This window comes from Hyla sarda, chromosome 9, assembly GCF_029499605.1.
Source record: "Hyla sarda isolate aHylSar1 chromosome 9, aHylSar1.hap1, whole genome shotgun sequence".
Classification (NCBI taxonomy): Eukaryota; Metazoa; Chordata; class Amphibia; order Anura; family Hylidae; genus Hyla; species Hyla sarda.
Window position 1 is genome coordinate 56,177,495 of NC_079197.1, and position 14,048 is coordinate 56,191,542.

General features: G+C 42.3%; 1 protein-coding gene across 5 annotated transcripts in view; it reads left to right on the forward strand.

Annotated features, from left to right (window-relative positions):
* DLG3 (discs large MAGUK scaffold protein 3) overlaps positions 1-14,048 on the forward strand; it is a 390,374-nt gene that overhangs the window by 157,919 nt on the left and 218,407 nt on the right. For all 5 annotated transcript variants that reach the window (XM_056540771.1, XM_056540772.1, XM_056540773.1 and 2 more), the window contains 2 exons: positions 7,476-7,526; positions 7,634-7,758. In XM_056540771.1, coding sequence (XP_056396746.1) covers positions 7,476-7,526; positions 7,634-7,758 — 176 coding nt within the window. The remainder of the gene's footprint in view (positions 1-7,475; positions 7,527-7,633; positions 7,759-14,048) is intronic.

A 14,048-nucleotide genomic window follows, 5' to 3' on the forward strand; every position in this document is an offset into this window, starting at 1 on the left:
CATTTTTACATTTTACATTTTCCCACATTTTTACTGCATTTTAGCTGTTTCTGCTATGATTTTCCAAAATTGCAGTAAAAGTGTAAACACAGCTTCAGGAGATGTGTATATCTAAGTGAGAAGGGGAGGAGTCTGGAGGCAAGCAGTAGGATCTAATAGGTGATGATGTTATTCTGTAGTTCACAGGAAGTCTGCTGACCCAATACTTGGCTTCCTTTTGACACATTAAATGGGCACTGTCAGATAAAAAAACTTTTTACACAGGTATGGACAAAGTCCAGAAATGGGGGTGGGCTAGAACTCCACTGTGCTCTCTCTTATCCTATAAGACAGCCATGATTTTCTAAGCCATGATTTCTATAAAAAGGAAACAAAATCTTCTTATAAAGTATATCAGAAAGGTTAATGTTTTGCCAAAATGTACAACATAGAAAAAGTTTTTATATCTGATAGTGCCCATTTAACCCCTTAACGACCACGGACGTAAATGTACCTCCTGGTGCGGAGGTACTTAGCGCACCTGGATGTACATTTATTAACATCGGAGCGGTGCTCGTGTCATGCACTTCAGATCCTCGCTGCTATCAGCGATTGCCATTAATCCCTCAGATGCCGTGATCAATACAATCCATGGCATCTGTGGCAATGCGCAATGCCGCGGGGATCCTATCATCTAAAATGGTGGCTGGAGGTCCCTAACCTGCCTCCGGCCATCTCCAGGGATCTTCTGCTCTGGTCTGAGATCGAGCAGAAGATCGCCGATAACACTGATCTAAGCATAGCATTGAACATTATTAGCAATCAAATGAATGATATAGATCGTCCCTTATGGGTACATAAAAAGTGTACAAATTAAAATGTAAATTGTCTCCTTTTCCTATTTTACCCCCAAAAAGCATTAAAAAATAAATAAAAAAAGAAAAGATTAATAAACATATATGTTATCGCCGCTTGCGCAAATGTCCAAACTATCAAAATATAATGTTAATGATTCCGTACGGTTAACGGCATAAATGTAAAAAGTAAAAATAAGTCCATGATTGCTGTTTTTTGTCACATTTTATAAAAAAAATGTATAAAGTTATTTAAAAGTTTCATATAGGGAAATGTGGTATCAATAAAAAGTACAGATCATGGCGCAAAAAAATTAGCCCTCATACCGCCTCGTATACGGAAAAATGAAAAAGTTATAGGTGGTCAAAATAGGGCAATTTTAAACATAGAAAAGCATGTAAAGGTGGGTATCATTTTAATCTTATTGACCCACAGAATAAAGAAAACATCTAATTTTTACCGCAATGTGTACAGTGTAAAAACAAAACCCTCCAAAATTTGCTGTTTTCATTTAAATGTCCTCACTAAAAAAAAAATTATTATTGGGGGGATTCCCGTACATTTTATGGTAAAATGAGAGGTGTCATTACAAAGTACAATTGGTCACGCAAAAATCAAGCCCTCATATGGGTCTGGGGATGGAAATATTAAAGAGTTAGAAGGCAAGGTGGAAAAAATGAAAAAGCAAAAATAAAATTGGCCTGGTCCTTAAGGTCAAAATGGGCTTGGTCCTTAACCCCTTAAGGACCAAGGACGTACGCGTACGTCCGTGGAAATTTCGGTCCCTGCCGCGCCCCGGGCGGGAACCGGACCGGGGTGACTGCTGATAACGATTAGCAGTCACCCCGCGCAAATGCCCAGGGGGGTCATAAGATCCCCCCCATGTCGGCGATTGGCGCAAATTGCAAGTGAATTCACTCTTGCGATTTGCGCGATTCCGGGTAATTACGGGTCTATGGTGACCCGGAATATAAGGGGGATCATGGTTGTCCAAGACACCCACGATCCCCCTGAAGGGATAGGAGTGAGGTGGCAGGGGTGCCACCCCTCCTATCCCTGCTATTGGTGGTCTAGACGCGACCACCAATAGCAGATCGGGGGCGTGGGGGTTAACTTTCGTTTTCCCCGTCCTGCCCACCCACAATAGGCCGGGCAGGACGGGGAAATGAAGGGGACCGGCGCCGGAGTCCACTTACCGTGCGGGCGAGGCTGCGGGCGAGGCTGCGGGCGACGATCGGTGGGCGGCGATGACTTGCAGCAGGCTTCCTGGATCCGACGGAAAACGGTAAGTTGCCTAGCAACATCTGGAGGGCTACAGTCAGAGACCACTATACAGTGGTCTCTATACTGTAGCACTCCAGATGTTGCAAAACTACAACTCCCAGCATGCTGGGATTTGTAGTTTTGCAACAGCTGGAGGGCTACAGTTTGAGACCACTATACGGTAGTCTCTGAACTATAGCCCTCCAGATCTTGCAAAACTACAACTCCTAGCATGCCCACACAACTGTTTGCTGTCTGGGCATGCTGGGATTTGTAGTTTTGCAACATCTGTAGTTTTGCAACATCTGTAGTTTTGCAGCATGCTGGGAGTTGTAGTTGCGATCCCTCCAGCTGTTGCATAACTACATCTCCCAGCATGCCCTCCAGCGATCAGTACATGCTGTGAGTTGCAGTTTTGCAACAGCTGGAGGCACACTGGTTGAAAAATATTGAGTTAGATAACAGAACCTAACTGAAGGTTTTCCAACCAGTGTGCCTCCAGCTGTTGCAAAGGTACAACTCCCAGCATGCACAGTCTGTCATTACATGCTGGGAGTTGTAGTTTTGAAACTGCTTGAGGTTTGCCCCCCCCCCCCCCCCATGTGAATGTACAGGATACATTCACACAGGCAGGTTTACAGCAAGTTCTCTGCTTCAAGTATGAGCTGCGGCAAATTTTTTGCCACAGCGCAAACTCCTAGCAGGGAACTCACTGTAAACCTCCGCCAGTGCGAATGTACCCTAAAAACACTACACTAACACATAATAAAGGGTAAAACACTACATATACACCCCCTTACACTGTCCCCCCCCCCCCAATAAAAATTAAAAACGTCTTGTACGGCAGTGTTTCCAAAACGGAGCCTCCAGCTGTTGCAAAACAACAACTCTCAGCATTTCTGGACAGCCACTGACTGTCCAGGCATGCTGGGAGTTAAGCAACAGCTGGAGGCACCCTGTTTGGGAATCACTGGCGTAGAATACCCCTATGTCCACCCCTATGCAATCCCTAATTTAGTCCTCAAATGCGCATGGTGCACTCTCACTTCAGAGCCCTGTCGTATTTCAAGGAAACAGTTTAGGGCCACATATGGGGTATTTCCGTTCTCGGGAGAAATTGCACTACAAATTTTGGGGGGCTTTTTCTCCTTTTACCCCTTATGAAAAGGAAAAGTTGGGGTCTACACCAGTCTGTTAGTGTAAAAAAAAAATGTTTTACACTAACATGCTGGTGTTGCCCTTTACTTTTTATTTTCACAAGAGGTAAAAGGAAAAAAAGACCCACAAAATTTGTAACGCAATTTCTCCTGAGTACGGAAATACCCCATATGTGGACGTAAAATGATCTGCAGACGCATAACAAGGCTCAGGAGTGAGAGCGCACTATGTACATTTGAGGCCTAAATTGGTGATTTGCACAGGGGTGGCTAATTTTACAGCGGTTCTGACATAAACGCAAAAAAATTAATACCGACATGTGACCCCATTTTGGAAACTACACCCCTCACGGAATGTAACAAGGGGTATAGTGAGCCTTAACACCCCACTGGTGTTTGACAAATTTTCGTTAAAGTTGGATGGGAAAATGAAAAAAATATTTTTTTTCACTAAAATTATTATGTTACCCTAAATTTTTCATTTTCACGAGGGAAAATAGGAAAAAAGCCCCCCAAAATGTGTAACCCCATTTCTTCTTAGTAAGAACATACCCCATATGTGGATGTAAAGTGCTCTGCGGGCGAACTACAATGCTCAGAAGAGAAGGAGCGCCATTGGGATTTTGAAGAGAAAATGTGTCCGGAATTGAAGGCCACGTGTGTTTACAAAGCCCCCATAGAGCCAGAACAATGGACCCCCCACACATGTGACCCCATTTTGGAAAATACACCCCTCACGAAATGTAATAAGGGGTACAGTGAGCATTTACGCCCTACAGGTGTCTGAGAGATTTTTGGAACAGTGGTCTGTGAAAATGAAAAATGTAATTTTTCATTTGCTCAGCCCACTGTTCCAAAGATCTTCCAAATACCAGTGGGGTGTAAATGCTCACTGCACCCTTTATTAAATTCTGTGAGGGGTGTATTTTCGAAAATGGGGTCACATGTGGGAGGTCCACTGTTCTGGCACCACGGGGGGCTTTGTAAACACATATGGCCCCTGACTTCCATTCCAAACAAATTCACTCTTCAAAAGCTCAATGGCACTCCTCCTCTTCTGAGCATTGTAGTTCGACCGCAAAGCACTTGACGTCCACACATGGGGTATTTCCATTCTCAGAAGAAATGGGGTTACAAATTTTGGGGGTAATTTTCTCCTGTTAAATTTGGGGAAAAAAATGCATTTTTGTGAAATTTTTTTTTTCATTTACACATCCAACTTTAACAAAAAGTTGTGAAATACCTGTGAGGTGTTAAGGCTCACTGTACCCCTTGTTACGTTCCTTGAGGGATGTAGTTTCCAAAATAGTATGCCATGTGGGTATTTTTGCTCTTCTGGCACCATAGGGGCTTCCTAAATGCAACATGCCCCCCAAAAACCATTTCAGCAAAATTTGCTTTCCAAAATCCAAATGTGACTCCTTCTCTTCTGAGCATTGTAGTTCGCCCGCAGAGCATTTTACGTCCTAACATGGGGTATTTCCATACTCAGAAGAGATGGGGTTACAAATTTTGTGGGGCATTTTCTCCCATTACCCTTTATAAAAATTGTAAATTTGGTAAAAAAACGGCACTTTAGTGAAAAAAAAAAAATATTCATTTACACATCCGACTTTAACGAAAAGTCATCAAACACCTGTAGGGTATTAAGGCTCACTGGACCCCTTGTTCTGGAACCATAGGGGCTTCCTAAATGTGACATGCCCCCCAAAAACCATTTCAGAAAAACTCACTCTCCAAAATCCCACTGTCACTCCTTCTCTTCTAAACCCTCTACTGCGCCTACATATGAGGTATTTCCTTACTCGAGAGAAATTGGGTTACAAATTATGTGAGGATTTTTCTCCTTTTACCCCTTGTAAAAATTCAAAAACTGGGTCTACAAGAACATGCGAGTGTAAAAAATTAAGATTTTGAATTTTCTCCTTCATTTTGCTGCTATTCCTGTTAAACACCTAAAAGGTTAACACACTTACTGAATGTCATCTTGAATACTTTTAGGGGTGCAGTTTTTATAATGGGGTCATTTGTGGGATATTTCTAATAAGAAAGCCCTTCAAATCAACTTCAAACCTGAACTGGTCCATGAAAAATTCAGATTTAGAAAATTTTGTGAAAAATTAGAAAATTGCTGCTGGACTTTGAAGCCCTCTGATGTCTTCCAAAAGTAAAAACAAAGACATATTGTAGAGCTTCAAAGTTAGAAAAATGCAAAATTTTCAATTTTTTCATCAAATTTTGGAATTTTTCTTCAAGAAATTATGCAAATTTTACCACTAACATAAAGTAGAATATGTCACGAAAAAACAATCTCGAAATCAGAATGAAAGGTAAAAGCATCCCAGAGTTATTAATGCTTAAAGTGACAGTGGTCAGATGTGCAAAAAAAACGCTCTGGTCCTACAGTGAAGAATGGCCTGGTCCTTAAGGGGTTAAGGGTTAAAGGGGTACTCTGGTGGAAAGCAATGTTTTCTTCAAATCAACTGGTGCCAGAAAGTTATAAAGATTTGTAAATCTCTTCAATTAGAAAAAATCTTAGTCCTTCCACTATTTATCAGCTGCTGTATACTACAGAGGAAGTTGTGTAGTTCTTTCCAGTCTGGCCACAGTGCTCTCTGCTGCCACCTCTGTCCATGTCAGGAACTGTCCGGAGCGGTGAGGTTTACTATGGGGATTTGCTCCTACTCTGGACAGTTCCTGACACTGACAGAGGTGTCAGTAGAGAGCACTGTGGTCAGACAAACAACTCCTGTAGAGTATACAGCAGCTGATTTTTTAAGTAATTTACAAATCTGTTTAACTTTCTGGAGCCAATTGATACCCCTTTAAGCCATGTTGTGGGTCATACTGGTGATCACATGAAATGCATAGATACAGCTGTGCTAGAATGAAACAAATGGTGCTGTATGATATTTAAAAAAAATGGTTCTTTAACACCTTAAAACAAGATAGTAAGAAAAAAAGAGAGGGAGCATTGGCCGCTATCCAGGGATTGCAATATGAAGCAAAATAGGATCAATTATAAAGGAGATACATATAAAAATTTGAAAAATAAGTTAATAACTTGTTGTTCCCATTTGTGGATGAGCTCTGTTCAGGGAACTCCATTCACAGATTCTGTTTAAATGATGGGAGTTGAGCAGAGAAAAAAATACTGCGGGTTTCCGCTGTACTTCTGCAAAACAACAGACACCAGACGAAACCCATGCAAAGTCAATGGGACCTATCAGGACCTGTAGGTGTCTGTTGTGCAATTCACTGTTAGGCCATGTTCACATGGCGTAAAATGTGCAGAATGTCCACACAAAAAACATGTGCAGACACTACGCACATTTGCCCAATCCGACGGGCTCTAGGACCACTCAGAAATGCGGCCAGAAATATTCCGCACAGAAATTCCGCCATGTGAACATACCCTTAGTGTCAGATTTTTTTGTGCACTTAGCCTAACTCATTATCAGTTCTAAAACATACAGGCTTGAAGACTGCACCTGTTCTACGTCACTGTTCACATCAATGTCTATACATACTTTATACACCCATAACCGTGACTATGTAAAGAAAGTGAACAGTGATTTGGATCCATGACATTTTCTCGATAGCACTGAGCAGTACTCATAAGGATATTGGAGCATATGAACTGCAGACTTTTGGCCTAAACTAAAAAGATTGTTAAAAAGCAACTGAAATATAATTTAAAGGGGTACTCCAGTGGAAAAAAACATTTTAATCAACTTGTGCCAGAAAGTTAAACAGATTTGTAAATTACTTCTATTTAAAAATCTTAATCCTTCTAGTACTTATCTGCTGCTGTAAACTACAGAGAAAGAAGTATAGTTATTTTCTATTTGATCACAGTCCTCTCTGCTGTCACCTCTGTCCATGTCAGGAACTGTCCGGAGCAGCGCGGCTCACTATGGGGATTTGCTCCTACTCTTGACAGTTTGGATGCAGACTTTTGGTGGGTAGTCGACACTGGAATTCTGCAACAAAGTATAGTACAGTGCAGTTGAAAGGGGTTTTATAAAACAGCATTCATGCATGGTAAAAATATGGACTATATGGACATTAGTGCTTGCTGCAAATTTTTAGGAATTTTGGAAAAGTTCATCCATGTCATTGTCAAACTTTACAATCACTGCAATTGTACTGCTCATCTATAGAACTACGTATGTCTGTGGAGTTTTTTTATTGACTAACATCAGATGTGTTTCTTTGCAGGTAAATGGTAATGATGCTTTATATAAATATGAAGAGATTGTATTGGAGAGGGTAAGTTTAAAGGAATAAGTATTCTGTCTGACCAGACATTTCCTGTTTTTTCAAGAACCTTTCTTGAATTTTGGTTCATTTATATTTGCATTCAATGCATTTTACAGGGAAACTCAGGATTGGGATTTAGTATTGCTGGTGGAATTGATAATCCGCATGTTCCCGATGATCCTGGAATATTCATCACAAAGATCATCCCTGGAGGAGCTGCAGCAATGGATGGGAGGCTTATGTAAGAGATTCTTTTGGTTATCACTAATACTTGTCTTTAGGAGCAAAAAATATTAAAAGGAAATTCTATTGAAAAATAGCCCATCTGATATTGCATATGTTTTTCCTGGGCTACATTCACACAGTGTCTCTCAATGTTCATCATAAGACTTTGCCAGTGGGAAATCCCTGACATAAACCATTGACAGATGCTGCTTAGTGATGGCATATTCCTTGTATTTAAACTTCCATGTTAAAAAAAAAAATAACATATACAGTGTTAAACATATTTCTGCTGTAAACTGCTCTATGGAATAGCACAGCAATCTGCCCAAAATAGCAAATACAAATAAATCCTGACATAAAGCACCTGAATGAAGGCCATAATGGCACTCATTTGCCCTTCAATCATGGAGCGTCTATGGATATGTTTATTGTATATGCCAGGGGATTTACATTTCAAATCCTCTATGACACATATTTAAAGGGCTCCATATGGCTCCTGAACTTAAAGGAGTAGTCCAGTATTGAAAAACCTATCCCCTATCCTAAGGATAGGGCATAAGTTTCAGATCACGGGGGATCTGACCGATGGAACCCCCGCGATCTCCCGTATGGGGTCCCGGCACTCCGGCCAGATAGCGTATGTCGACCACCGCACGAAGCAGTGGTCGATGCACCCCCTCAATACAGCTCTATGACAGAGCCGGAGAGTGCCAAAGGCAGCACTCCGGTTCTGCCATAGAGTTGTACTGAGGGGACGTGTCAGCCTCCGCTTCGTGCGGTGGTCGATACGCTGCCTTCCCACGAACTGCCGGGCGTCCTACAGCTGCGACCCCCCGCGATACGGGAGATTGCAGAGGTCCCATCAGTAGGACTCCATGTGATCCTGCGATATTGGAGTACTCCTTTAATCTCCAGGGGAAGATAGTTGGCACATGAACCTATTTTTACTTTAACACAGGTGCATAAGGTTCAGAACTGGCTGCAACCAGCTTTCATGTCTTCACACATGGCAAAACAGTTTTGCAAAACTGTGTGAAAAGAAAACCTTAAAGGGGTACTCCACTGGAAAAAACAGTTAAACAGATTTGTAAATTTCTTCTATTAAAAAATCTTAATCCTTCCAGTACTTATCAGCTGCTGTACGTCCCAGAGGAAGTTCTTTTCTTTTTGAATTTCCTTTCTCTCTGACCACAGTGCGCTCTGCTGACACCTCTGTCCATTTTAGGAACTGTCCAGGCAAATCCCCATAGCAAACCTATCCTGCTCTGGACAGTTCCTGACATGGACAGAGGTGTCAGCAGAGAGCACTTGTGGTCAGACAGAAAGGGAATTCAGAAAAGAATGTCCTCTGTAGTATACAGCAGCTGATAAGTACTGGGAGGATAAAAAATTTTAAAGAGAAATAATTTACAAAGCTGTTTAACTTTCTGGCACCAGTGGATTTTAGAAGAAAAAAAAAATGTTTTCCAGTGGAGTACCCCTTTAAGCCTTTTGGCATCTAACTAAAAACATTCAATGTCCCTCCTATGAATAAGCCCATTTTCCTCATGATGCTCCTGGTGGAGTAAGGCTAGAATTCCACTGAGGTTATTCATGCAAAAACACAGATAAAAATCCCCATTTTGCCGTACAGTGTTTATTCTGTGGGAAAACGCAGCGGACAGATGTTAGCTGCAAGTCAATAGTGAACTGCAAAATGCCAGATCCACTTCGTGTTTTTCATTTTTTTTTTTTTATCCTTGTTTTTTTGTTTTTTGTTTTTCAGCTCTTTTTGGCTCAGAGACTGGTTTGTAAAAACATCCTCAAATTCAGAGTATGGCATTTTTTTCCGATAAAATCTTGGTGTTTTCCTCCTATAGAAGTCTATGGGAGTGAAAAAATGCCAAGAAAAACTCCATGTGGGTTTTAACTTTGGCGGTTTTGCAGGCGGTTTCTATTCTCTTTTTTTATTTGTTTTGGACTTTTGCGATCCAAAAAAGTTATGGAGATAAATTTTTTTGTTAATTTTTGTAGGACACCATTAAAAAAAGAGATACAGTAGTGATGGACAAATTGTATTTAATGAAATGTATATTTTTTAGAACAACATTTTTATACAATTTTAAAGAGGGATCAGTTTATGTGGGCGGGCAGAAAACTAAAAATTGAGCCGGCAATATAAAAAATATAGAAAGGGGCCATTTAATTATAAAAATAATATATTTTTTATAATTAATTTTGTAAAACTTTTTATTAGTAATGTATTTTAATTATGTAGGTATGGGGTGCTCACTTATTCTAAAGGTTCCCAGGTTACTGAGATGGACTCCCACACGCCTGGGAGTGTATAGATAAAGTGAGAAAACAGAGGAGGATATCTTGATCCTCTAGGTTATGTAAGTGAAATTAGTGGAGAAAAATAAGTGTAAAAAGATAAATATAAAAATATGCAATATTAAGAACCAGGTACAGTCGTGGCTGTAAATGTTGGGACCCCTGAAATTTATCAAGAAAATGAAGTATTTCTCACAGAAAAGGATTGCAGTAACACATGTTTTGCTATACACATGTTTATTCCCTTTGTGTGTATTGGAACAAAACCAAAAAAGGGAGGAAAAAAAGCAAAATGGACATGATGTCACACAAAACTCCAAAAATGGTCTTGACAAAATTATTGACCCCCTTAACTTAATATTTGGTTGCACATCCTTTGGAAAAAATAACTGAAATCAGTCGCTTCCTATAACGATAAATAAGCTTCTTACACCTCTCAGCCTGAATGTTGGACCACTCTTCCTTTGCAAACTGCTCCAGGTCTCTCTTATTGGAAGGCGCCTTTTCCCAACTGCAATTTTAAGATCTCTCCACAGGTGTTCAATGGGATTTAGATCTGGACTCATTGCTGCCACTTCAGAACTCTAAAAAACAAAACAACGTAGTCTCAAGGTGATAACAGGTGCTCAACCCCAAGTGCAATTTTGCACTCATACAATGGGGTAGAGGACCCGCACCTATGGACAAAAGTGGGGTTTCAATCCTGTGGTAAATATATACAATGATATTAGCTAATCCTCAAAACTGATGTAAAAATGAGACATTAGCCAGTATATCTTTATATGAAGGACATACCTGAGCCCGCACACCACGCCAAGGTTTCTCATGTGATGCGGGACCTAACCACTAACCTTTTTTGCCTGGCCAGATGCATAGAATCAGGAACCAGATATACAGCAGCCTAAGGTCCAACTTGCAGACTGCTCCCCAGTCGCCTCCAGTGTGAACTCAGCACACATACAATGGGAGGGGGGAGACAGTTTACAAGCCCCACCCTTGCTGATCTAGATATAACAGGCCTCACAGGTGAAACCCCCAACGCTACCCAATAAGATAAAAGGGTGCATTGGTATAAGCCTTAAAACACTTCAGAACTCTCCAGTGCTTCGTTGCCATCCATTTGTGGGTCCTTTTTGATGTATGTTTGGGGTCATTGTCCTACTGGACTACCCAAGATCTTGGACGCAAACCCAGCTTTCTGACACTGGGCTTTACAGTGCAACCCAAAATCCATTGGTAATCCTCAGATTTCATGATGCCTTGGACACATTCAAGGCACCCAATGCCAGAGGCAGCAAAACAACCCCAAAACATCATTGAACCTCCGCCATATTTCACTGTATGTACTGTGTTCTTTTCTTTGTTGGCCTCATTCTGTTTTCAGTAAACAGTAGAATGATGTGCTTTACCAAAAAGCGTTGACACCTTTCATCAATTTTTCTCTTCCGTCCAAGCCCAGGGAGATTAGCTACAGTGCCATGGGTTCCAAACTTCTTGATAATGTTGCGCACAGTGGAGAAAGACAAATCTAGATCTCTGGAGATGGACTTGTAACCTTGAGATTGTTTATTTGTTTCCACAATTTTGGTTCTCAGGTCCTCAGACAGTTCTGCTCTTTCTGTTGTCCATTCTTAGTGTGGCACACACAGACTAACAATGCAAAGACTAAGTGAACTTCTCTTGTTTTTATCTGCTTTCAGGTTACTTGCCCCAGGTGAGTTTAACTCCTTGGGGACGAAGGGCGTATGCATACGCCCTTGCGTCCCGTAACTTAAGGACGGAGGGCGTATCCATACGCCCTCGGCATGTCCGATCACTGACGCTCGCTGGGCAATACCTAGGGGGATCCTGAGACCCCCCCATATCGGCGATCGCAGCAAATCGCAGGTCAATTCAGACCTGCGATTTTCCACGATCCGGGCAAATCGGGTCACTGGTGACCCGATCTCCCGGAAAATAAGACTGGTTGAAGCTGTCAGAGCCAGCTCCGACCAGCCTAAAGGATAGGAGCGAGGTGGCAGTGTTGCCACCCCCTCCTATCCCCTGCCATTGGTCGGTCAGGCCACCGATCGGAAGTCGGTACAGAGCGGGGGAACACGGGCGGAGAGGGGGGAGCATGGCCCGGCTTACCCGGACCTTCGAAGGCGGCATCCATGGAGCAGCGGCGCAAGCAGGAAGAGCGGCGGCCGGAAAGTGCGGCTGAGAAGGCTGCAGTGAAGATCGCGATAAGTGATCTTCACTGTGGCCTTCTAAAAGCTGCAAAACTACAACTCCCAGCATGCCCACACAGCCAAAGGCTGTCTGGGCATGCTGGGAGTTGTAGTTTTGCAACATCTGAAGTGGCACAGTTTGGAGACCACTATATGGTGGTCTCCAAACTGTAGCCTTCCAGATGTTGCAAAACTACAACTCCCAGCATGCCCAGACAGTCAGAGATGCTGGGCTTGTAGTTCTGCAATATCTGGCCCTTCAGATGTTGCAGAACTACAACTCCCAGCATGCCTAGACAGTGTGGGCATGCTTGGAGTTGTAGTTTTGCAACATCTGGAGGGCTACAGTTTGGAGGCCACTACTTAGCGGTCTCCAAACTGTTCTTCCCCAGTTGTTGCATAACTACAACTCCTAGCATGCCCAGACTGTCCAGGCATGCTGGGAGTTGTAGTTCTGCAACATCTGAAGGGCCAGATATTGCAGAACTACACGCCCAGCATCCCTGACTGTCTGGCTGTGCTGGGAATTGTAGTTTTGCAACAGCTGTAGGCAGCTGACAGTGGAGGCACATGGAGGCACATGGGTTGAAATCACTGAGCTAGAGTCTGTTTTCTAACTCAGTGGTTCACCACCAGTTTGCCTACAGCTGTTGTAAAACTACAACTCCCAGCATGTACAGTCTGTCAGTGCATTCTGGGAGTTGTCATTTTGCCACAGCTGAAGGTACAGGGTACATTCACACGGGCGGGTTTAAAGTGGGTTTCTTTCAAGGAAACTTACTGTGAACCCCTGCCTGTGTGAATGTACCCTAAAAACAATACACTACACTAACAAATAATAAAAAGTAAAACACTACATATACACCCCCGTACACGTCGTCCCCCCCCCCCCCCCCCCCCCCAATAAAAATGAAAAACGTCTCATACGGCAGTGTTTCCTAAACGGCGCCTCCATAGACTGTCCTGACAGGCTGGGAGTCTTGCAACAGCTGGAGGCACCCTGTTTGGGAAACACTGCTGTAGGGTTTTGGTGGAGACAAGCCCCATCCTTGTAACCGGGTCCACCACTATTGCAAATTCCTTATTCAGGCCTCAAATGCGCATGGCGCTCTCTCACTTTGGAGCCCTGTCGTATTTCAAGGCAACAGTTTAGGGCCACATATGGGGTATCTCCGTACTCGGGAGAAATTGCATTACAAATTTTGGGGGGATTTTTCTCCCATTACCCTTTGTAGAAATGGTAAATTTGGGGGAAAAAATGCACTTTAGGGAAAAAAAATGTTTTTCATTTACACATCCGAATTTAACGAAAAGTCGTCAAACACCTGTGGGGTGTTAAGGCTCACCGGACCCCTTGTTACGTGCCTTGAGGGGTGTAGTTTCCAAAATAGTATGCCATGGTTTTTTTTTTGCTGTTCTGACACCATGGGGGCTTCCTAAATGTGACATGCCCCCAAAAACCATTTCAGCAAAATTCACTCTCCAAAATCCCATTGTCGCTCCTTCCCTTCTGAGCCCTCTACTGCGCCCGCCGAACACTTGACATAAACATATGAGATATTTCCATACTCGAGAGAAATTGGGTTACAAATTTTGGGGGGCTTTTTCTCCTACTACCCCTTGTAAAATTTCAAAAACTGGGTCTACAAGAACATGCGAGTGTAAAAAATGAAGATTTTGAATTTTCTCCTTCACTTTGCTGCTATTCCTGTGAAACACCTAAAGGGTTAACAAACTTACTGAATGTCATTTTGAATACTTTGAGGGTGCAGTTTTTATAATG